General features: G+C 38.3%; 1 protein-coding gene and 1 long non-coding RNA gene across 2 annotated transcripts in view; one reads left to right on the top strand and one right to left on the bottom strand.

Annotated features, from left to right (window-relative positions):
* Positions 1 to 12,583, top strand: part of carm1l (coactivator-associated arginine methyltransferase 1, like) — a 102,162-nt gene extending 89,579 nt beyond the window's left edge. Inside the window, exons 12-13 of the mRNA XM_069927428.1 lie at positions 7,797 to 7,886; positions 11,246 to 12,583. Coding sequence (XP_069783529.1) covers positions 7,797 to 7,886; positions 11,246 to 11,258 — 103 coding nt within the window. The 3' untranslated portion in view covers positions 11,259 to 12,583. The remainder of the gene's footprint in view (positions 1 to 7,796; positions 7,887 to 11,245) is intronic.
* The window catches only part of LOC138758476 (uncharacterized), a 58,637-nt gene that overhangs the window by 17,386 nt on the left and 15,183 nt on the right, over positions 1 to 26,068 (bottom strand). The gene's annotated exons all lie outside the window — the stretch shown is intronic.

A 26,068-nucleotide genomic window follows, 5' to 3' on the forward strand; every position in this document is an offset into this window, starting at 1 on the left:
ATAATAGTTTGGGACAGACTAGAAGGGCCGAAGGGCCTATTTTTGTGTTGTAATTTTCCATAGAGGTCTAGTCTCTATAAACACTGTCCCCCTTTTCATTCTCTATCTCATTCTTGAGTAAAAAAAACTCGAATGACATCTACAAATCCATCAACTCCCACAGAAACCTCCACTACACCTCTTTACCCCCTGTCCCCCTTAAGAATTCCATTTCTTTCTCTCAGTTCCTCTATTTCCGTCACATCTGCTCCCAGGACAAGGTCTTCCATGTCAGATCATCAGATGTGTCTCTTCTTCAAACAATGTGGCTTCCCCTCTACCACCATCAATTTTGACCTCACCCATATATCCTCCATTACCTGCACATCTGTCGTGGGCCCCTCCACCCCCATGGACATCAAAGACAGGATCCAGCTTGCCCTCACCTATAGCCTCACCAGCCTCCACTTCCAACATATCATCCTCCACCATTTCCACCACCTACTACATGATCCCATCACATCTTCCTTGCTCCTCCCTCCTCACCCTTGGTGGCTCCCTCATCCACTCCTCCTTTCCCACCAACCACCCCCTTGGTACCTGTCTTGTTACTCCAGGAGGTGCTGATCTTGCATCCACATCACCTCCCTCAACACCACTTGGGGCCCCAAACAGTCCATTCAAGTGAAGCAATACTTCACTTGTGAATCTGTAGAGGTCACCTACTGCAACGGAGAGACTGGATACAGTCTGGAAGATCACTTCATTGAACACCTCGGCTCTGCCGCAATAGTGGGGATATCCCAATGGCTATTCCCTTGCTGACATGTCTGTACATGATCTCAAGCACTGCCAGCCTGAGACCATCCACAAATTGGAAGAACAACACCTCATATTCCATCTGGCACCTTCTAACCAGATGGCATTATCATTAACCTCTGGTTTCTGTAAGCCTCCTCCCCCCCCCCCCCCCACAATCTTTCCCTTGGTCTCCTTTCCCCCAGCTCTGCTTCCACAGAGCCAAAATCAACCTCCTCTCCCCAGTTAATTCTTTCTTTTCCTTTCTCCTATCTGCCATCCAAAGCCAATTGACACCCTTTGTTGGTCTTGGCCTGCCTGCCTTTTACCCCTACCTTGAAGAAGGGCTCAGGCCCCAAAAGTCGGTTATATATCTTTTCCTCCTATTATTTACCTAATTTTTGAGAAACAAAGATAGAATCTTTTTTTTTCCAAGGTAAGACCATCTAGACCTAGAGGGCACAGGTTTAAATGAGAGGAGAGGAATATAAAGGAGATTTGAGGGATGTGATTTTCACCTGTAAAATCTGGAATAAGCTGCCAGAGTTGGTGGTGGAGGCAGATACAGTTACAATGTTTCAAAGTTGTTTGGGCACGGTGTTGAGAGATACTAAGTTACTGGTGGTAAATGTGATTAGGTAGGCACCATGGCCAGTCTGGATGAGGTTTACCATTTCTGTCATGGTTTTGATTTCAGTACGGTATGGACACACCACATCAGCACAGCATTATTCCCCATCTCCTGGAAGGTTAAGTGTGCATGCAGAGCCTGATACTGTTGCCTTGATTCGTTGCTGTGTCTTCTCTCACCACTGTCTCTTGAGCAAAACACTCAACTTAACATCAAAGCCATCTGTATCTGACTGTATGTACATGGAAGCCTAAAGGAAGTCCAGTAAGAACAGGAACAGATGTGTCTAAAAAGGATGTTTGCAGATCCTTTGAATGGAAGGGAGTGGCTAACCAGCAGCTTAGCTGCAGCCTTGGTATTGGACAGAAGGGGACACCATGATCCAGCTCTTAGTCTTTAAAACATTTTTTGAAATAAATTTATTGAACCAGGAATACCTTTAATATGTAATAAAGAAAACATAGGTGCTACTCAAATTATGGTTAAATTAATTTATCCTTAATTTATTCAAGTGTTAACAGATAGTTAAAACAGAAAATGATAATCAATGTATTATCACTGCTTCTCAGTGGAAGGTAGTTTACATTCATTCAAATTACTATTTACAACAGAGACTATCATCTTAAATTTATGAGGAAATTTACAACAATGTCAGAAAGTGTATAGTCATGCACTTTGGTAGAAAAAAAATAAACGGGCAGACTATTTTCTAAATGGGGAGAAAATTGAAAATTCCCAGATGCAAAAGGACTGGGAGTCCTCGTGCAAGATAGCCTGAAGGCCTACATTTTGTTTACACCTTGATGAAGGGCTCCAGCCTAAAACTTGGTTATGTATCTTTGCTGTATAAAGTGCACTGTCTGACCTGCTGAGTTTCTCCAGCATTGTGTTTTTACTTCAACCATGGTGGCAGCAGACTTTTGTGTTTTACCCCAGATAAACTTCCATGTTGAGTTGGAATGCAAAGCTTGCATTCATTTCAAGAAGAATAGAATACAAGAACAGGGATGTGATGTTGAGGCTTTATAAGGCACTGGTGAGACCTCATGGAATATTGTTAGCAGTTTTGGGCTCCTCATTTAAGAAAGGATATGCTGCCTTTGGAGAGTGTTCAGAGGATGTTCACAAGGATGATCATATCAGGAGAGATTGATAACTCTTGGCCTGTACTCATTGGAATTTAGGAGAAGGAGGGGGATCTCATTGAAGCACTTTGAATGTTGGAAAGTATGGACAGAGTAGATGTAGAAAGTTGTTTCCCATAGAGGGAGAGCCTAGGGCAAGAGGATACAACTTCAGGATTGAAGGGCGTCCCCTTAGGACATAAAATACCTTTGTCTGCAGACACCATGCTGGAGAAACTCAGCAAGTCAAAAAATGTACTTTATATAGTAAAGATAAAGATGCTTTATGTTTCGGGATTAAGCCCTTCATCAAGATATGGACAAAATGTGGGCAGGTGCCCGAACAAAATGGTGGGGGAGGAGTACAGTCCCATAGGCAGAACGTAATAGGTGGATAAGGGAGGGAGGGAGGGCATCCCAGCAAACAAGGGAAGGGGGGGTAGCTGTGTGAATGGAGAAAAAAGGGGGTGGAGAGTTGGAGGAAAGAAGACAAAGGGATGGATAAGAGGAAGAACAGAAGAAGTCGATGTTAATGCCATCCGGCCAGAGAGTGCTAAGATGGAAAATTAGGTGTTGCTCCTCTTAGTTATAGGTGGTCTTGGTTTAACAGTATGTGAAGCCATGGACAGACATATTAGCGTGGGAGTGAGGTGCAGAGATGAAATGGTTGCCCACTGGGAGATCACTGTCACTGATGTAGATAGAGCAAAGGTGTTCAATAAAGCCATCTCCCAGTCTGCATCCAGCCTCTCTGATGTAGAGAAGGCCACAACAGGAACATCAGATGCAGTAGATGACTCCCGCGGCTACAGAGTGAAGTGTTCCTTCACTTGGAAGGACTGTTTAGGGCCCCAAATGGTGGTGACAAAAGAGATGTGGGCACAGTATGGTGCTTCCTGTGGTTGCAGGGGAAAGTGACAAAGGGGCGATTGATAGGAAGGGAGGAGTGGACGAGGGAGTCACAGAGGGAGCAGTTCCTACAGAAGGCGGAGAGGAGAAGGTGTCTGGTGGTGGGGTCATGATGTAGGTGGCTGAAATTAAGGAGTATAATGTGTTAGATGCGGTGCTCATAGAGTGATAAGTGAGGACAAGTGGAATCCTGTTTTTGTTGCATTTGGGGGCAGAAGGTCCAGGGCAGATGAGTGAGAAATGGAGGAGGAATGCGGAAGTATTTAGAAATATAGAACACTACAGCACAGAAACAGGGCCCTTCTAGACAATGCCAAACCTTTTTTTTTTGCCTAGTCCCACTAACCTTCACCTAGTCCATAATGCTCCATACCTCTCCCATTCATGTACCTATTTAAATGTTAAAATTGAGCCCTCGTTTACCACCTCAGCTGGCAGCTTGTTACACACTCCCACCACTCTCTGTGTGAAGTAGTCCTCCCTCACATTCTCCTAAACCTTTTCCCTTTCACTCTTAACCCATATCTTCTGGTTTGTATCTCACCTACTCTCAGTGGAAAAAGCCTACCAACATTTATTCTGTCTATCTCCCTCATAATTTTAAATACCTCTATCAAATCTCTCCTCATTCTTCTATGCTCCAGGGAATAAAATCCTAACCTGTTTAACCTTTCCCTGTAACTCAGTTTCTGATGTCCAGGCAACATCCTAGTAAATCTCTGCATTCTTTCTATCTTATTGATATCTTTCCTATAGTTAGGTGACCAAAACTGTACACATTACTCCAAATTTGGCCTCACCAATGTCTTATACAACTTTACCATAACATCCCAACTCCTATACTCAAGATTTATGATGGTTAATATGCCAAAAGCTCTCTTTTCAAACCTATCCACCTGTGACACCACTTTCAGGGAATTATATATCTGTATTTCCAGATCTTCCTTTTCTACTGCACTTCTCAGTGCCCTACCATTTTCCGTGTATGTCCTTCCAAAATGCAACACCTCATACTTGTCTCCATTAAATTTTGTCTGCCATTTTTCAACTCATTTTTCCAGCTGGTCCAGTTCCCTCTGCAAGCTTTGAAACCTTCTTCATTGTCCACAACTCTTCCAATCTTAGTGTTAACTGCAAAATTTCTGATCCCATTTATAACATTATCATCTGGATCATTGATGTAGATCCCTGAGGCACACCTATAACCAGAGGGCAGTATATTTGTGTAATTTGCTGCCATAGGCAGTTGTGGAGAATAAGTCATTGGGTGTATTTAAGGGAGAGATTGATAGGATCTTGATTAACCAGAGCATCAAAGCTTATGGCAAGAAGGCCGAGCAGCAGCAGTGGCGCTGAGTGGAAAAAAATGGATCAGCTCATGATTAAATGGTGGGGCAGACTCACTGGGCTGAACAACCTATTTCTGCTCTTATGTCTTGTGTCTTTACATTCTCTTCATCAAACAAAAAAAATTAGCCAGTGTATTTGTACGTTAATGCACAAAGATATTTGCTAGCACCTTCTGCTCAGTACTGTTGAGGGCAGTTATCATCTTGTGATTTGTTTCATTGGATATTTTTTTGAGACCATAGTTCAATCATTGCCACTGACCATTACACCTGGTCAACAAACTCTTCCATTATTATTTATCCTCCGAAGAACATTGTTACACTGAAAATGCAAGAACTTTGAAATGTTGCCAAATAACAAAGGGGTTAACATGTCCAATTATGTAAAAAGCTACAGCGTTGTACTTTTTCATTATTCCTTTAAAGCAAATATAATGTGTAAATTTATTAATAATACGCCCAAGAAAGTAATTATTTTCCTTGAATGTTGAGTTCCTTATCAATATTTGTATAATTTTGTAAAAATTTGCTTTCCGGAATGAATTGCTCAAAGCAATGACATGTTTACATGTTATGAATAAAAGTTCAGAAGCTGAATAAGGTCTTTGACCTGAAACCTTAGGCCCTTTCAGGTGGCCTGAACACCCCCTTGTAAACCCACATAATCTCTCCCCTTGCGGCTAAAGACATACTCACCTGAATGCGGCAGGGTGCCTCTGAGGCACTGACGCCAACCCTCCGCCGGGAGGGATAATTGGCGGAGCGCGGCGCTCTGCTTACACACCTGAATGTGAAGCCATTGTAAATGGCTGGCGGGGGTGCAACCCAACTCCTCACTGTCTGACAGCCCCCCCCCCCGCCCCACTGGAGAGGGGAGGTCAGCGAGGGCCATCGGGTGACATTGGGGCAGGGGAGGCTGTCGGGTGATGTCGGGGCAGGGGTGGACATCGGGGGACGTCAGGGTAGCGGCGGGTGTCGGGAGACAACAGGACAGGGGCAGGTGGTGCAACTGTCATAGCCCAGCTGGCCGCTCCTATACCAGGGCTGCTCTCTGCCTTAAAACGTGGCATAGCAATGGCAGTCCCTACCTATAATCTCCCATGCAGCTGGAACTGTTGTGGGAAACAGAGCGGATCCAACTGCGTGGGGGATTATGAATAGGAGAGATGGCCATTGATATACCGTAGATTTATGATGAGTGGTGCTGCGGCACCAGTCACCCCGCCTCCATCAGATCCAGAGGTGCTACAAGGTGCCTCTGGATATGAATAGCCCTTTCAGGTGGACCAGTTAATGCTCCAGCAGCCTTTTAGGGCTGCCACCTGAAAGGTGCGTTCGCAGTTTTAAATCTGCTCCTGTCGCCAGCCTCAAGGCAGAGAGTCCACCTGAAAGGGCCTATTAACTCTTTCCAAATGCTGCCTGGGTCAGCTGGGTGTTTCAGCCTTGTCTGTTGTTGCTTCAGGAGCATTGCTTGAAATTTTTCTTGGTATGTTGGAGGCACCTAGCCACAACTCTGTGTTGAAAGATAAAAACTAGAGTGATAATATCAAGTGGGTCAGGGTTCCTGATTGAGGCAGGAGAATCTTCCAATTAGTGTTTTTTTGAAAAAAAATATCTGAAGTGGAAACTAGATAATTAGCTAACGTGTTTTTGTTAACCTCATAACTGAGAATTATAACAGTACTTAGGTGCTCTAATCATAGTGATTGGTGAGTTCTTGTAGTACCACCTTATCGTGAGTACTTGGATAATTTAAATGCTTACTAATCACAACATCTATAACCAAAACCAATTAAAGCCCTATCTAAATTCCATGACTAACGTTAAAACATTGCAGCTGAATTATGGAAAGAAAACAAGAACATTTGCACATGCTGGGGTTCAGTGAAGTACATAAAATCGCTGAATTGTGCAGAATATAGATAAAATTACAGAAAGGTTACAGTTTAAACTACACAAACATTATTTTTAAGGCATTTTATACTTTGTTGCCTTGTGGCTTCTGTGAAGAATTGGTTGCTATCCTTCCTCTACCATCACTCTTCAGTGTGTTCCAAGAGTAAACAGAGCGATGTTCAGAGCTGGTTCACAGGATTGGGGTACTTTGTTGACCTTCACTCTCAGGCTGGGATTGGGAGATGGTGGGGTTGTACTGTTTACTTCTTGGTCTAATACACCTTTAGGCAGTCATAACGATCCATAAACTGCCTCTCATAGGTGGGAAAGTAAACCCCAAATCCTCAGTTGGCAATCCACTCCCATACCGTTTTCCCTGTTTACTAATGACTCCTGCCACATTACCTGATCCCATACATTTTGATTGCTCCATTCATTTGCACCTTGTATACCTCCCACTGCCTCTGTGCCATCTTTTTCTCCCTCTTTTCCTTTCCAGATTTAGCATCCAGTTAAGGATTGGTTTGCTGGTAACCATGTCAATGGCCAAGACATAGCTCTGATAACTCAAATTAAAATATTCCATTGAAGTTGTAATGCAAAATCATCAATTTCCACAAAATTCTAATGAATGGGTTTAACAATTACATCATCTTCAAGAACCTTATTGTGTTACCTATCAGCCAAGAGATGTGACCAGAGAGTCATTGGATCAACCTTAGGAAAATGAATAAAAGAGCTTATTTGCACTACCTGCCAAGCATGAAAGAGTATTGAAGAAGACTTTTTGGGCACTTGTACATGACAAGAATGTAGATCTTTCTTGAATAATGAAAAGTTATTTGCAAAGGATGTAGCATCAATCTTCTCAACTGCATTGTCATGAGAAGAATGAAGTTGTTTACATGGAGTACTGTTGGTCTTTTTACTGCATTATTTTATAATGTAGATATGAATCAATGTGCATTGTGTCCAAAGATACTAGACCTTTTTGCTCTCTAGTTATATATTATGACCAATATCCTAACTGTAATAAAGTTCAGTTCCCTAACTGTTTAACCAAAAAAGATGTTTGTTTTACTTGGGCTTTCTTTTGTGTTCAAATTTCAGGCAAAGTTACGACATTCACATTATGGCTATGGTGGACCAAACAGGCTTCAAATCTGGGAACCTGCTAGACTTAAAGAATCCTTTCTTCAGGTACATCATTTATATCTGTACTTTTAAAATGCTATAATCCAATGTTATAGTTTTTATGAGATGATTGTTGGAGAGCAGTATAATGTAGGTTTCTTGAGCATAATTACATGTACACAGTAATGCTAATGGAAGGAATGCGAGTACTTAAAACAAGACTTTTGAATTTTAATTATATCAATGGCTAAAAGCCTTTGGGTTCTGAGATAATTAGCCAAGTATACATTCAATCACACAAGAATGATATTTGTCATTACTTTTTTTTTCTCTTTTTCTATAAATAATATTTATGTTCATGTGTATCACTTCAAGCCTCTATCAGCTGCCTCTTTGGCTTAAAGAATGCAGCTCTTTTTTTTTCCCTTTTTGATCTCCATCTTTCTCTAGGGAGGATATTATCTTCTCATAACATTTGGATTGTTACCTTTTCCTGAGATCTGATGCCTTTGGAATGGAAGTTGAACTTGCAATCTTCCTAAGGAAGCATTCAGTTTTAGGTCCTGCTCCATAGATGTGGATGCAAAAGGATTGAGTACTGTACCTACAGAGGTGTTTTTTTTCCCCAATAGGACAAGGTGTTATTTCCAATCTTCTCCTTTTGACGCCCCAGAAGTAAGTTAGCCTAGGGCATCATACATCAGAGAATACTGCCCCCACCTCCCTTCCAAATATCACAGTATCCCCAATGGTAGAAAAATTGTTGGATAGAATCAAAATTCAACAGGAAATATTGCTTGAATTCATTTTGCTGGAGCGTACATTAAGTCCACCAACTATTGCAAGTATTCCTGATGAAATTGAAAACATTGAGAATTTTTCAATCAATTGTTTCTGCAGTTGAAAAGAAGCACTTGACTTAAATATACTATGACAATCATCAGAAAGAATACAAATTCAAGCAAAATTAGCACATTCATTTTCTATGCTTGTTTCATGCAAGAGGTAGGAACCAAGAAAGTTTTGATTGAAATTGATGACAAAAGAATTCAAGTGTATAATTTTTGCTGGAGAAGACCAAGGTCTAGGAAGGAACCACTCAATGCTGTAGTGGTGTCTGAATAGAATCTCAGGAAGTAAAATACTCAATCCAAGTAAATCTGACAAAGAAACACACCTTTCTTTGAGTTCAAGATCAGAAGCAATCAGTCCAAAAGTTAATTTAACATCAAATCAGAAGACACAAAAAGCATAAGGTTTAAAGGTTCCTTTTATTTAATACATTTAAAAAATAATATACATGATATACTTCAACCTTTGTTTCCTGTTAAAAAAAAAGTAATGGCTGGTGCAGACCCAGGAGAGTGAGACACAGTGCTGCTCCAAGGGTTCATCCACCAGTGGCTCTGTACAGGGCTGTTAAAGGAGTTGACGGTATTTGTAAGCAAAATCCTGCAACCATGAAGGATTTTCTGCGCAAGATGACAGCAGTTGTGCTCAGCAGTGGTAATGAGGGATTATAGATTCCAGGGAGCAGCGAACTGGTGCGCTTCCCCCTCCCCTCACCTTTCCCGGTCAGAAGGAGAAGCAGAGGAAATAATTCTACAGGATGGTGATCACTGCAATGAACAAGTGAGGAACTGAAGGACCCACACAGGCTGCGGGTGACAATGCGGCCGGGTGACCTGCAAGCTACTGGAGACTGGCTCTTGGGAACCAGAGCCAGGATTCGAGAAGATGCTAAAGGCAAGAAAGGCCCCTGAAGGGCCTCAAGTGCTGAAGGCTTCCTGATCATGCTCAAAGTTTGGTTCTGGAGAAGTGGTTCTCTATCTTTTTCCACCCACATACCACCTTAAGCAATCCCTTACTAATCACAGAGCACCTATGGCATAGAGAATACTTAAAGTGATATGTGAGTGGAAAGAAAAAGGTCGAGAATCACTGATCTAAAACTTGGGTTGCAGATGATTCAAACATGAGTCTATGCGACTGCAGAGGCTGCAGGAGCACGAGGTGGGAGGGGGAGGGGGAGGAGGAATCTACGGACACACAGTGACTCCGAAGGAACTCTCTTTTGCTTCTCTTTCTCCCTTACTGTGTGTTGCCAAGCAACACTGATTGCGACTCTTGGTTCTCCTTATGACAGGCAGAAGGCAATTTTGTGTAATATATGATCTGTACTATACGTGACAATAAAAGAATCTTGAAAAGTTTCTCCAGTAGCCCTCATCCTTTGTCAGTCCTTTGACCGCAAGTTGCTAATAGCTTGCAGTTTGTGTGACCCTTCAGCCGTTGAGCCCTAGGACTCTGTCATGCAGCACTGTGTCTCCGCTCCATGCTCTGGGGGTGCACCAGTGGCAGCGCTGCCATTACAGCAGCTCTGGCAGTGCTGGTATCCACCCCAGCAGTTACTGAGTTGGATTTATAGTTGTTCAATAAATGTCTTTATTGAAGAAAATTGTCTCAGGGAAAAAGCAATAAAGAAAATAAAAGTTAGTTTGCACCAGCAACATAAAATCACAGCATGTAAATAGTTTAAGTATGTTATTTTATAAATAAGCTGTATCTCAATGATGATGTTATAAACCCTAAAATTATAACTACACTAAGAGAAAGGATTGCAGAAGAAAATTTAGGGGTGTCAGAGACAAGGGAGGTGAAAAACATAGGTATGGATCTTTTTGGATATTTTCTGTCTGCATTTGCAAAGTAGGGGGTGCGTATGGACATTAATCTTAAAGAGAAAGGCTGAAATGTTAGATATAAAGAGTAAGAAAAATTAAAGCAAAGGATAATAATGATCAATGGGAAATTTAGTGCAGGAATTCTGTAGCGTCATGTTAGATCCCTTACATTTTCTAGTAAATAGCAATGATTTGGAGTTAAAGAGAAGTCTTAAGAAGTTTAGAGTTGATAACAAAATTGCTCATGAGATTAACAGAGAGGAAAAAATGTTCTAGACTGCAGGAATACATTAATGTACTGGTCAGAGGAGAGTGATAGAAACTATATACTTTATCTCCCTTTTCTCATTTATTCAGGAGCTCTTTAATCCATAATTATTTTTTTTAACTGAGCTTCACCTGTACTGATATCTGCTTTTGTTATTTGCTGTATTTTACCTTCAAACCCCCTTATGAAGCATTTTTAAGCATTCCTGGAAATATTCATCTGCACTTGACAGAAGCCAGTAAGATTTTGCAAAATGTGCTTCAAGGATACAATTGCATATTTTTTTTAAAATTATCTTATTTGGGGTGTGAAAGAAAATATTTATAAAAATTTAACTTTGACCCAAACTCTCTTTGAAAATACGAATAACCTATGGTAAAGGTAGAAACCAAATAGATATTGTTTTAGGTCATCTGATGTAAATGTTTATGAAGTTCTTTTATTTTACTCTTATTTTCCTTTTTGTTCTTTAGTTTTTACGAATGATGCATTATGGAAAAAAAACTCCAACTAAACTGACACCAGCATGTCTTCTGAACAAGATACTCAGGTGATTCCATTACAACAAAATCATGGTGGAACTTCAATCAGTTTTTTTTGTTTGATGATGCCTCCAAATTGCAGTAACCCTTCTCAAGAATATTTTAGCAATCTGCATTAATGAATAAATAAATTCACAATATGTTAACACAAGTGGTAACAATGTGCTAGCACTTATACAGACTTCAGTTACAGCCTGAGATTTTGAATGAACCAAAGGGAGCCCAGATATTGTCGGCTGCAAGACAATACAAATAATGTAATAATTGTTGTCAGTTTTATACATGTCTATGGTATATATGTTTGTATGTGCAAGATGTTATTGTGTAGTAGGCCAGATTCAATCAAGAACATTGTGTAAATAGGACAGTTATAGTCAACTTTAATGTTTAAATTTGCAACTTTAATGGATAAATTGCAAGAAAAAGTTTCAATATTTGCCTAAAAGAAATAATTTTAGAATTAAAACATTCAATAAGTATGGCTTATTTATATCTCCAGCACTCTATATGATATATTAAATATATTTTTCACTACAATGTGATGACATTTGTGCTCCATAACCTGCAATCAAGAATTATTAAATGTTTTCACTGATTAAATTGCAATTTGTCCATGTTTGGGCCTGTAGCAATGTTTTTATCTAATATCAATAACTTTTATCTGGTTTAGATGTAATATAATTAAATTTATATTATACTTTCTACTGTTCCATTAATAGGCTAGAGGATGAACTCCAATACACAAATTGCTGATTGCATGTTCCCAACCAGCCATCTTTGCCATACTTTTCAGCAAAGTTTAGATCTAATCTGTATAGCTATAGATCATGGCTAGTTTAATTATGATGTGTGATCCTCCTTAATATATCTGTGAGAAGCAAAAGACTGTACCCTAGGCACTTTTCAGATCCGGGTCATCAGTGTAGAATTACTGTTTTAGTTACTACATTATGTTTCCCTGCATCGGAAACACTTGGGACTGGATGTTTTTTCAGTTATCAGAACAATGGCTTTAAGCTTTAAGCCAGGGGTGTCAAACTCAAATTCTCAGAGGGCCAAAATTAAAAACTTGGACTAAGTCGTGGGCCAAACTAAATATTTATTGATAATTTTCAACAACATCTGTCTGTTTTCTCTTCTTTCAACATATGTAATGTTAAACTTTTTCTTATTAAAATAATTGTTTAATAATAGTTTTGGTTAAACTCTTTCCAGAAGAAGCATTAACAAATGAGAAATAAAATATTCAATAAATAATATTTCTCTATAGCCTTTAAGCTCATTTTAAATGTTTTTTTTTCACAAGCAAACAAGTCAAAAACTTAACAACTTGCTTCAATGACAAACAGGTTTGTCTTTTAAAATGATGAACATATAGTCTGCCTCCCACCTGTCTTGAAAGGTCCTGTTTTCTGTCTTTCATTTGGCCATTTTTCGTAAGGGGTTTATTACATGTGAGTTCGGCGACAGGTCGCAGATGCTAATGAAAGTAAAGAGAGGAGGTGGGGGCGATTAGCGGGCTGACGGGCCGGCGCCAACACATTTGCAAAGCATTCTGGGATTTGTAGTATTCGCTGTGCGTGCGCTATACTGGCGCAGCGGCCAGCGGGCCAGCTCTAATACATATTTGATATGATCTTGCGGGCCAAATGTAATTATATCACGGGCCAAATTTGGCCCGCGGGCCTGAGTATGACATGTGTGCTTTAAGCAGTTAAACAACAACAACAAAAAAACAACAGCAGGCTATGTGAGCATGAAATAATGTTTAATACTTACCAAATAACAACTTGATCTCTGCTTACAAAACTCTAGTAATTCTCCTCAATTACTTTTTCAATCGTTTCCTCCGACTTGTGATGTCATGTTGGCATGCAAAAAAGTTTAGTTTTTGGATCTTTTTCAGTATTCAGAATTTTTATGGGGAAATCTATTATGTTCTTTTTTTTGAATATTTTATTTAAAATTTTAAAACCATAATACATACAGTTAATAAAACTAGTAGTACATAATAAATAATGTTAGTAAATATACATGGTGCATAATCCATAAAGAAACAAAAACCTTACTATCCCATCCTTTAATCAATGTAACCCCTTACCTGATTCCACCCCTAAACTTCCATCTATCTACCCCCCAAAAAAACAAAAAAAAATAAAAAGAGAAAAAAAGATGTAAATGACAATAACATAGACAATTACTGTGAACTGAGGTGCTTCCACCACAACAAGGCTGAAGTATTGAAAATTATAAACGCATGCCGTCCAAATAAGGGCTCCAAACTTTCCAATTTAAAAAAAAGATAATTATCTAGTAGATTAAATTATTTTTTTTTCCAATGGTACACAAGATCTCAATTCTGTATGCCATCTATGTAAATTCAATTCTAAATCATTTTTTTTTTTTTTTTTTTTTTTTTTTTTTTTTTTTTTTTAATTTTTTATTTTTCACACCATAAATCACAATAGCCATGATATACACTTTTTCTTTTCCACACATTTACAGTGACTTTTTCTCCCTCCCCCCTCCCTCCTCCCAAGCCACCCCCCCATCCCCCCCCCCTCTCATCCATTTTAGTTATACAATCTAGGTTGCATTAATTCAGTTAGACAATGTTGTCATTCAACAAAAATACACCAGAAATTCTACTGAGTCCATTCTTTTCTTCTCTTCTCCTTCCATCAACTTAGGTAATGTTTGTTCCCGGTAGGTTTTCGCTATTGTATTTAATGTAAGGCTCCCATACTTGTTCGAATATTTCAATATTATTTCTTAAACTATATGTTATTTTTTCTAATGGAATACATTTATTCATTTCTATATACCATTGTTGTATTTTCAAATTATCTTCCAATTTCCAGGTTGACATAATACATTTTTTTGCTACAGCTAGGGCTATCTTAACAAATCTTTTTTGTGCATCCTCCAAGTCAATTCCAAATTCTTTATTTTTTATGTTACTTAGGAGAAAGATCTCTGGATTCTTTGGTATATTGTTTTCTGTTATTTTATTTAATATCTGATTGAGATCATCCCAAAATTTTTCTACTCTCTCACATGTCCAGATTGCATGAATTGTTGTTCCCCTTTCTTTTTTACATCGAAAACATCTATCAGATACTGTTGGGTCCCATTTATTTAACTTTTGCGGTGTAATGTATAGTCTGTGTAACCAATTATATTGTATCATATGCAGCCTCGTATTTATTGTATTTCTCATCGTTCCAGAGCATAACTTCTCCCATGTTTCCTTTTTTATCTTTATATTTAAATCTTGTTCCCATTTTTGTTTAGTTTTACCATTTGTTTCCTCATTCTCCTTTTCTTGCAGTTTAATATACATATTTTTTATAAATCTTTTGATTAACATTGTATCTGTAATCACATATTCAAGGTTACTTCCCTCTGGTAAACTCAAGTTGCTTCCTAATTTATCTTTCAAGTAGGATCTCAGTTGGTAATATGCCAGCGCTGTATCTCCCGTTATATTGTACTTATCTCTCATTTGTTCAAAGGATAAGAATCTACTTCCTGAAAAACAATTTTCTATTCTTTTAATCCCTTTTTTTTCCCATTTTCTAAAGGCAAGGTTGTCTATTGTAAAAGGGAGTAGCTTATTTTGCGTCAATATTAGTTTTGGTATTTGGTAATTTATTTTATTTCTTTCTACATGAATCTTCTTCCATATATTGAGGAGATGGTGTAATACTGGAGAAGTTCTATGTTGTACCAATTTTTCGTCCCATTTATATAATATGTGTTCAGGTATCTTTTCCCCTATTTTATCTAATTCTAGTCTCGTCCAGTCTGGTTTTTCCCTTGTTTGATAAAAATCTGATAGGTACCTTAATTGTGCGGCTCTATAATAATTTTTGAAGTTTGGCAATTGTAAGCCTCCTTGTTTATACCATTCTGTTAATTTGTCTAGTGCTATCCTCGGTTTCCCCCCTCTCCATAAAAATCTCCTTATTATTTTCTTTAACTCTTTGAAGAATTTTTCTGTCAGTTGTATTGGCAATGCCTGAAATAAGTATAGTATCCTTGGAAAAATGTTCATTTTAATACAGTTTATCCTTCCTATCAGTGTTAGTGGTAGCTCTTTCCAATGCTCTAAATATTCCTGTAATTTTTTCATTAGTGGATTGTAATTGAGTTTATATAATTGGCCTAGATTTTTGTTTATTTGCACACCTAGGTATCTTATTGCCTGCGTTTGCCATCTGAATGGGGATTCCTCCTTAAATTTTGAGAAATCCGCGTTATTCATAGGCATTGCTTCACTTTTATTTACGTTTATCTTGTATCCCGACACTTCTCCATATTCCTTCAATTTCTTATATAGTTCTTTTATTGATAGTTCTGGTTCTGTTAAGTACACTATCACATCATCCGCAAACAGACTGATTTTATATTCCCTGTCTTTTATTTTTATTCCTTTTATATTATTATCTCTTCTTATCGATTCTGCTAGTGGTTCTATAGCTAGCGCAAACAATAATGGTGATAGTGGGCATCCCTGCCGCGTTGACCTGCTTAAGTTAAATTGCTTTGATACATGTCCATTTACTGTCACTTTCGCTAACGGTCCCTTATATAATGCTTTAATCCAATTAATATACTTCTCCGGTAAACTGAATTTTTGCAATACTTTGAACAAGTAATTCCATTCTACTCTGTCGAAGGCCTTCTCTGCGTCTAAAGCAACTGCTACTGCCGGTGCTTTATTTCCTTCTACTGCATGAATTAAGTTAATAAATTTACAAATATTGTCTGTTGTGCGTCTTTTTTTGATAAATCCAGTTTGGTCTAAATTTACCATTTTCGGTACCTGTTCTGCTAATCTGTTCGCTAATAGTTTAGCTATTATCTTATAATCTGTGTTTAGCAAAGATATTGGTCTATATGACGCTGGTGAGAGTGGATCTTTCCCTTGTTTTAGTATCACTGTAATTATTGCTGTTTTACATGAATCTGGTAAGTTTTGTGTCTCATCAATCTGGTTGATTACATCCAGGAGGGGCGGTATTATTAGGTCTTTAAATGTTTTGTAGAATTCTATTGGGAGTCCATCCTCTCCTGGTGTCTTATTATTTGGTAAATTTTTTATTATCTCTTGTATTTCTACTGTTCCAAATGGTTCTGTTAATTTATTTTGTTCCTCTATTTGTAGTTTTGGTAGTTCAATTTTAGTCAAAAATTCATCTATTTTCCCTTCTTTCCCTTCGTTTTCGGTTCGGTATAATTGTTCATAGAATTCTCTGAAGTTTTCCTTAATTTCTTTTGGATTATATGTAATTTGTTTGTCTTTTTTCCTTGTTGCCAATACCATTTTCTTAGTTTGCTCTGTCTTAAGCTGCCATGCTAGGATTTTGTGTGTTTTTTCCCCTAGTTCATAATATTTCTGTTTTGTCTTCATTATATTCTTCTCCACCTTATATGTTTGTAATGTTTCATATTTTATTTTTTTATCCGCCAATTCTCTTCTTTTGGTTGTATCTTCCTTTATTGCTAATTTTTTTTCTATGTTTATTATTTCCCTTTCCAACTGCTCTGTTTCCTGATTATAGTCCTTCTTCATCTTGGTTGCATAACTTATTATTTGCCCTCTAATGAATGCTTTCATTGCGTCCCATAGTATAAACTTATCTTCCACTGATTCCGTATTTACTTCAAAGTACATTTTTAATTGTTTTTCAATAAATTCTCTAAAATCCTGTCTTTTAAGTAGCATGGGGTTTAATCTCCATCTATACATTCTTGGAGGGATGTCCTCTAGCTCTATTGCCAATAACAGGGGTGAGTGGTCCGATAATAGTCTAGCTTTATATTCCGTTTTCCTAACTCTCCCTTGAATGTGGGCTGATAACAGGAATAGGTCTATCCTTGAGTATGTTTTATGTCTAGTCGAGTAGTATGAGTATTCCTTTTCTTTTGGGTTTTGTTTCCTCCATATGTCCACAAGTTTCATTTCTTGCATTGATTTAATTATAAATTTGGTTACTTTGTTCTTCCTGTTAATTTTTTTCCCCGTTTTATCCATATTTGGATCCAAATTCAGATTGAAATCCCCTCCTATTAGTATGTTCCCTTGCGTATTAGCTACCTTCAAAAAGATATCTTGCATAAACTTTTGATCTTCTTCGTTAGGTGAATATATATTAAGTAGATTCCAAAGCTCTGAATATATCTGACATTTTATCATAACATATCTCCCTGCTGGATCTATTATTTCCTCTTCTATTTTAAATGGCACATTTTTGCTAATTAATATAGCCACTCCTCTTGCTTTTGAATTATACGATGCTGCTGTTACATGTCCTACCCAATCTCTCTTTAATTTCTTGTGCTCCAATTCAGTTAAATGTGTTTCTTGGACAAATGCTATATCTATTTTTTCCTTTTTCAGTAAATTTAGTAGTTTCTTCCTTTTAATTTGGTTATGTATTCCATTAATATTTAGAGTCATATAGTTCAGCGTAGCCATTTTATATTTTGTTTATCTTCTCTTTCCGTTTTTCCATCATTACCTTTCCTCCTTTTCCATTTCTGTTTTCTTATTTTCAACTCTTTACCAGACAACATTCCTACAACATCCAACATTTTCCTTATTCTCCTATTTCTATCTTCTTTATCCCCAATCTCCCCTTCCCCTCCTGAGTTGCCCTTTATCCCTTGTCGGACAACCACATCTCCCCTCTCCATTTGGATTTGCGAATCCACTCGCAAGCGTCAACTGATTTTGCAGTGACCGCTCTTTTCCCCCCACCCAGCCCCCCCCAGAAAAGATTTCGTTTTTTATATGTCACAAAGGTCACTCTTTTAGTTCCCTCCTTATTCTCTCTATTCCATTACCTTCCCTTATTAATTCTTGTCTATACTTTCTATGTTTTCCTCTAATTACAGATACTTTCACATATGCCCATTGTCTCTATTCACTCTTATACCTCTTTACCCGCATACATATCAATCGTGGTCATTTTTACCCTCCTTACCCGTCTTCATCCCTCAGTCTATTTTTGTCTTTACCCACATACATATCAATCGTGATAATTTTTGCTCTCATTACCCGTCTTCATCCCTCAGTCTATTTTTGTAATTGTTCTGCAAATTTTCGTGCTTCTTCTGGATCCGAGAATAGTCTGTTTTGTTGTCCTGGAATAAATATTTTCAATACCGCAGGATGCTTCAGTGTAAATTTATATCCTTTCTTCCATAAAATCGCTTTTGCTGCATTGAACTCTTTTCTCTTCTTTAGGAGTTCAAAGCTTATATCTGGATAAATGAAGATTTTTTGCCCTTTATACTCCAGTGGTTTGTTGCCCTCTCTTACTTTTTCCATTGTCTTCTCCAGTACCTTTTCTCTTGTAGTATATCTTAGGAATTTTACTACAATAGATCTTGGTTTTTGTTGTGGTTGTGGTTTAGGGGCCAATGCTCTATGTGCCCTTTCTATTTCCATTTCTTGCTGTAGTTCTGGACATCCTAGGGCCTTAGGGATCCATTCTTTTATAAACTCCCTCATATTCTTGCCTTCTACATCTTCCTTAAGGCCCACTATCTTTATGTTATTTCTTCTGTTATGATTTTCCATTATATCTATTTTTTGGGCTAGTAATTCTTGTGTCTCTTTAGTTTTTTTATTAGATTCCTCCAATTTCTTTTTTAAGTCTTCTACCTCCATTTCTGCTGCTATTGCCCGTTCTTCCATCTTGTCCATTTTTTTCCCCATTTCTGTTAAGGTCATATCCATTTTATTTATTTTCTTTTCTGTGTTGTTTATTCTTCTTCTTAAATCATTGAATTCCTGTGTTTGCCATTCTTTAAATGACTCCATGTATCCTCTAACAAGAGCAAGTACCTCCTTTACCTTGCCTATCTTTTCTTCTTCTATTTCCCTGTACTCTTCCTCTTCCTCTTCTTCTTCCTCTAGGTTGACCATCTGTTGTTTCTTTGCTGCCCTTTCCTCCTCTTCTTTCTTGTTTCTATTGTCTTCTGTGGTCTCTTCTTGCTGCAGGTGTTCTGCAGCTGTCGTTGCCGGCTGTGGAGATCGACTCCCCAGCTGGTCCCCCCTCCCGTCGGTGTGTTTTTTTGTATGCGCATCGCGCATGCGCGACTCCTCGCGCATGCGCGGTTGCGCACTTTTACTCGGCTCTGTGAGCCATTGTTGTAGTTCTCTTTCTACCGACCTGAGGTAGTGGGGTCTTCTCTCCACAGCGGGCCTCTTCGGACAGGTAAGGCCTTCACCTTTTTCCTCCGTTGTCTTCTCTTCCTCTCTTCTTTCCGTTGATTTTGATTTTTCTCCTTTTGTCTCCATCTTCTTTCCACCTTTATACTCACTTTTCTTTAACTTGTATTTCTGTGCCTTTGTATTTTCTCTTGTTTTTCCCGACTTTTCTGGAGAGGGCTGGAGTTCACCGTCCGGCCACTACTCCATCACGTGACTCCTCTCAATTCTAAATCATTTTTCCAAGTAATCGCAATACATTTTCTCGTTTCTGCTAATGCTAATCTCAAGAGTGCTATTTGAAATTTATTTAAACTTAATTCCAAATCACAGAAAAAGGTGAGCAACCAGTAGCGTATGCTTCGCAAGCATTAACCGCAAGCATTAACCATAAGCAAACGCAATTACTCCCAACTAGAAAAAGAAGGATTGGCAATCATTTTTGGTGTAAAAAAAATTCCACCAATATCTTTACAGAAAAAAATTCACCCTGATCACAGACAACAAGCCTCTGAGTTTAATCCTGGGGCCACACAAAGGTCGGCCAGTATTAGCTGCAGCCAGAATTCAATGATGGGCCATGCTACTAGTGGTGTATAACTATGATATAAAACGTAAACCAGGAGCCTCAACAGTCATGCAGATGCCTCATCACCCGAGACAGAACAAGGAGAAGAAATTATTAAATGGACAGTAGAGGCAGCAGCCGTCAACCAAGAACAACTTCAACAACTGTCCATTACAGCCCAAATCATTGGAAAGGAAACCCAAAAAGAGGCAACATATACTTCACCCTTAATGGGTGGCCCGAATATGAAGTAATCTCAGAAGATCTTACCACACATGCCGGCATGAACTATCAGTCAAAGAAGGATGTTTACTATGGGGTACCCGTACAATTATTTCACCCAAATGGCAAACTACCATGTTATCAGAACTACACCACAACCATCTAGGAATGGTACGAATGAAGGCACTAGCCCAGATGGTGGCCCTCCATAGACAGAGGCATTGAAACACCAGTAACCAGTAAGAGAATGTCAGTCAATGCAGCCAAAAATGTCGCAAGCCAAAGCTAACCCATGGTAATGGGCATCCAAACCCTGGCATCGGATTCATATAGACTTCGCTGGACCATTCATGGGTGAGACTTTCCTAGAAGCTGTGGACGCACACTCCAAATGGCCAGTAGTTTCACAGCTGAAAAACACCAAAGCAGATCCCATGATTGACTGTCTATGAGCTATCTTTGCCACTTACAGATTGCCTCATGAATTAGTTATGGACAATGGGCTTCAATTTAGATCAGAACATTTTTAAAAATTTATGCCGACAACAATATCAGACATATTTTGACCGTACCCTGTCACCCAAGTACTAATGGGGAGGCAGAACGTTTTGTATAAACGTTCAAAAAAGCAATGAAAACCATGAAACCTCTAAATGCCTCCTGGACGCACAAAAATCACAGATTTCCTATATGGGGTACAAAAACACACCACATTTAACCACAAAACACACCCCAGCAGAACTAATGTTTGGGCACAACCTGTGGAGCAGGCTGTCCACGGTTCATCCAGATCTAGGACTCCAATTGCAAAAAACAGCATTTCCTCAGTCACTGCCGAAGGGCAGCGAAGGCGGGCAGTCACCGCTGACTCGACTGCCGGCCCCACTACAAGTCCTGAGCAAAGACCAGCAAAGCAAACCAAGCCGAGGCGGTCGAAAAGAGAAAGAAGACCGCCTAAACGTTTTAAGGACTATGTGCCCTGATTATTATTAAATATTTTCCCTTTTATAATTACTCATGAGATGTATTCTAATTTTCACTTGTAGTCCTGGGCCCAATGTAATCATATTAGTTCGAAGGCGTCCAGTTAGCATTTACTGCACGGTGGGGGATGGGGGGGAGGTCAGAATGTTGGGTATAAGCCTGCCCTCTGGTGAACATCATGACACCCACGTCACAATGTCACCCTTCCATATATAAAACCCTGTGTGTCAGCAGCCAGGTTAGCCTAAGAGAAGTAAAGGATGAGAAAGCATCAGTTCCATGAGTCTTAATTGTGTGAGAGCATACATAACAACAGAATTTGTATTTATTTTCTCAACATTTTTTAATAATAAAGAATTAAATCTTCACCGATATATAGTGTCCACTTTTTCTGAACTTGTGTATGTTATTAATAAAAGAGAATGATCTGATAAAATTCTAGTTTTATATTCAGTAGATATTACCTGACCTTGTAATTGTTCAGATAAGAAAAGTAAGTCTATTCTAGAATAAGAGTCATATTAAAATGAATAAAAAGAAAAATCTTTTTCTTTAGTAGGATTTAATTTCCACTATATATCAATCAAATTCATTTCTTTCATTAAAGTTAATACTTTTTTTTTGCTATTTTAGTTCTAGTTCCTGTTTTTGGAGATTTGTCTAATATTAAATCCAAACAACAATTAAAATCACCTCCAATCATAACTTTTTTGTATGCCTGTGACAAATTAAGAGAAGTCTTGTATAAATTTTTCATCATTCCACATTAGGCACATAAATATTGATATGTTCAAAATTCCAAGAAAATTTTACAATTTACAATTAAAAGTCTTCCAAATGATTCATTAACAGATTCCAATTTAAATGACAATTTCTTATTAATCAAAATGGCAACACCTCTTGCTTTAGAATCAAAAGAAGTAGCGATAACTTGACCAACCCAGTCTCTTTTTAATTTCTGGTGTTCTTTTTCAGTAAAATGAGTTTCTTGTAAAAAAGGAATGTCTACTTTCAGGTTTTTTTTTAATATAAGCCAATTCTCATTTCCTTTTAATTGGGTTATTGAGCCTGTTAACATTAAATGTTGTAAATTGGAAATTAGACGTCTTATTTATTTATATCTTAAAACCTCCTTGCCTGGTGTAGCGGAACCCCAATGCATGATTAACTGAAATACAATCTTCATCTCCTTAGTAAATAAAAAGAAAAACCCAAAAAAAACCATAAATTCCCCCCCCCCCAAACAAAAAAAAAATACTATACCACAGTATTACCTCCCTCTACTGTGTGGGAAGTGACTAATGCCACAAAGTGGCCAACAACTTCAGAAAGAAGTAAAAAAAAAACCATCTCTCCCCAAACAGAACAATACTGAAAAACAGTAATTTAGACAGTTCAGGTAATGTAAGCTTCCTCCATTGACTTGGTCATCATCAATGTCAATTTCAGCTGATTTACGACATTCCTCTTTTTGTACACCCTTCATGAACTGATTGCAGCTGTGGAGAAAAATATTCTCTATTTAACTAGAAAAATATTTGTTGTCTGGCGAAGAATTAGCAAATACCAGAGCCTTGGCTTCATCACTAAAAAACTGAGTTTGATAGTCTCCATAAAAAACTTTTAACACTACTGGATTTCTAAAGGAAAACTTGTAACCTTCCTTCAATATAACTGCTTTAGCTGGATTAAACTCTTTACGGCATTTAATAATAACTTGGCTTACATTTGCATAGAAGAAAACTCTACTATTCTTAACCACCAAAGGACCCTGATGCATTTTGAACTGCTAAATGCAGAATAATTTCTTTATCTTGGTAACATAGGCATCTAATTAAAATAGAACACGGCAACTGATCAGGAAAGGGTTTTTTCCTGATCGCTTGATAAGCTCTATCCGATTCCAAACCATTCGGAAAATATTTCTTTCCAAAACATCAGGGATCCAGTTTTGAAAAAAATTATACTGAATCAGTATCTTCAAAATCTTCTGGAAGTCCAACAATTTAACATTATTTCTACGGCTTCGATTCTCTAAAGTGTCAATCTTCTTTATTAAATAATTTCTTTGAATTTTGCAGCCAGTAAAAGAATTCTCCATCATGTTCATTTTTTTCTTTATATTGTTCCGCCTCATCGCGACGATCATAAAGTCCATCCTCAATCTTCTTAACTTTATCCTGCACCTTATCCATTACTTTTGCATATTTTACCACACCAGCTTTCATAGTTGAAATTTCTTCTTTTACACTAAGAAATTGCAGTTTCATTGACAAAAAACCTTGACTCATTTGTTTGGACACAGCTTCAATCTGTTAGTTAAATAATCAATCTGAGTTCCTTCTGATTGTTTAGATGTAGCCCTATCCTGATGTATTACTATTTCCTCCTCTTCTGTAGCCAGGAAAATATCTTCCTCTTCAACTCCTCCACCGATGTCTCCTTTATCCTCCTTCGTAGAGCTAGACAACAGCACCACTTTTCCACGGGTTTTGGCCCCCTCTCTCAACGATCCAGGGTCACTGTATCGGGAGAGAGCAGCCCCCCTCCCCCGCAGGGTGGAATGTACTCTGCATAGCATGCATGCACGCAGTCCCGCATATGCGCATTTGTTCCTCCTGCGCCATCTTCCCCAGTGCTCTGGGGAGTCGGCTCTGGAGTCAGCTGCACCCTATGTGGCTGCTGTCGCTGAGGTCTTGGGTTGATTGGAGTCGAGTGGCCAGGCTCTGATTCAAAGGTAGGCCTCACTTCTTCCATACTTGCTAGTTGTTTCTGAATTGTTTTCTTCACAGTCTGTGCTTTAGTTTTTTTTCTCATTTTGACTGTCAATGGTTTTGGTAATACTTCTTATAACTTTTTTAATACTTTTTACTATCTGAAAAGTTTTTTATTGTTGGATTTTTAACAATTCTGTTGGGAGAGGAGTCTTCTCACACCTCCCACCTACGCCACCAGGCCACGCCCCCCTGTATTATGTTCAAAAGTGTTTAAAAGTTACTAGATCACCTTCTTCAAAAGGCATTCAAGAATTGGTAGATGTTTCTATGATTTCAAACATGAAACAAAGAGTGCCTTTAGACCAGTATGTCTTTGGAAAAGATGGGGTTTTTTTTTGTTATTTTCCAATCATGTTTCTGTTGCTCAATAGCACTCACATCTACTCTAATAAAATGCCAAAATTAACTTGTACTTGAGCAATGGACCCATTCCAATTTGCCTACTGCCACAATCCTTCCACAGATGCAATCCCACTGGCTCTCTACTCAACCCTGGATCATCTGGACACATCAGTGCCTACATCAGGCTGATTTTCATCGATTATAGCTCAGCTTTCATCATCATGCCCTCAGTAACTGTTTAGCAAACTTCAAAATCCTTATGAGGGATGCTGGACAAGTGATAACTCTGACTGCCTTATGATAGATAAAAGTTAAAAGAATTTCATGTACATTACATTCTAAATGTAGTATTATGTGACAATAATGGGACCTTAATTTTTACCTCTGCAACCGGAACCTTAATTTCCTCATTAAAAGACAACAGTCAGTGTGGATTGGTATCAACATATCATAACTGACAACCAACATGGGTGCACCTCAAGGACACATGTTTAGCCCACTGCTCTACTCTCTCCACCCATGACTGTATGGCTAAGCACAATTCAAATGCCATTTACGAATTTAACGATGACACGGCTGTTGGCAGAATCACAGATGACAGTGAGGTGTACAGGAGTGAGATAAATCAGCTAATTGTGTGGTGTCACAACAATAGCCTTGCAATCAACATCAGTAAAACAAAGGAATTGATTATGGACTTCTGGAAAGGAAAGCAAGGTTAACAAACCAATTCTAATCCAGAGGTCAGCAGTGGAGATTCGTGAGTGTCAACATCTCTGAAGACCTATCCTGGGACTATCATATCTGTGCAATTATAAAGAAGGCATGCCAGCAGCTGCATTTCGTTATGAATTTGAGGATATTTGCTATGTCACCAAAGAGTCGAAAATTTCTGCAGGTGGAGAGCATTCTAATTGGTTGCAATACTGGTATGGAGGTGCCAATCCACAGGATAGGAATAGGCTACAGAGGGTTGTAAACTCGGCCAGGACATTACTCTTCACTCCATTAATGACATCTTTAAGAGGTGGTGCCTCAAGAAATCAGCATCTGTTACCAAGGACCCTCACCACCCAGGTCATCCCCTTTTCTCATTACTTCCATCAGGCAAGAGGTTCAGGAGTCTGGAGATACACACTCACTGTTTCAAAAATAGCTTTATCTCTTACGCTGTGAGATTTTTGAACGGACAGTGAACTTGTGGATCCCACCTGACCTTTTTTTTTGCAGTACTTTTTAAATCTTGTATTTATGTTATTGTAATTTTAGTACCTTGTTCTACACCATGCTGCTTCCACAAAACAATAAATTTCATGACACATGTTTGTGACAATAAACCTGATTCTAAATTATACCTCATATTGTTATAGATTCACAGCCCAAAACCTTCTCCATGCCAGAATCTACAAAATTTTAATCCTTTTGGGCAAAGGATCTAGGCTAAATGCCAGTTCTAATGCTGTATTGAATTATTGCAACCATCTTTGAGGAGTGAATCTAAGGCCTTATTACTCATTTCTTACCATGGAATTTTTCTCCCTTGTTTTCCATTGAAAGAATCTGATTTTACTTGAATAATCAAATGTTTTTCATGTTAACCATCTGTACTCCAAAGCAAAATATTTCATCTGGAACTT

This window comes from Narcine bancroftii, chromosome 1 (assembly GCF_036971445.1).
Source record: "Narcine bancroftii isolate sNarBan1 chromosome 1, sNarBan1.hap1, whole genome shotgun sequence".
Lineage (NCBI taxonomy): Eukaryota > Metazoa > Chordata > Chondrichthyes > Torpediniformes > Narcinidae > Narcine > Narcine bancroftii.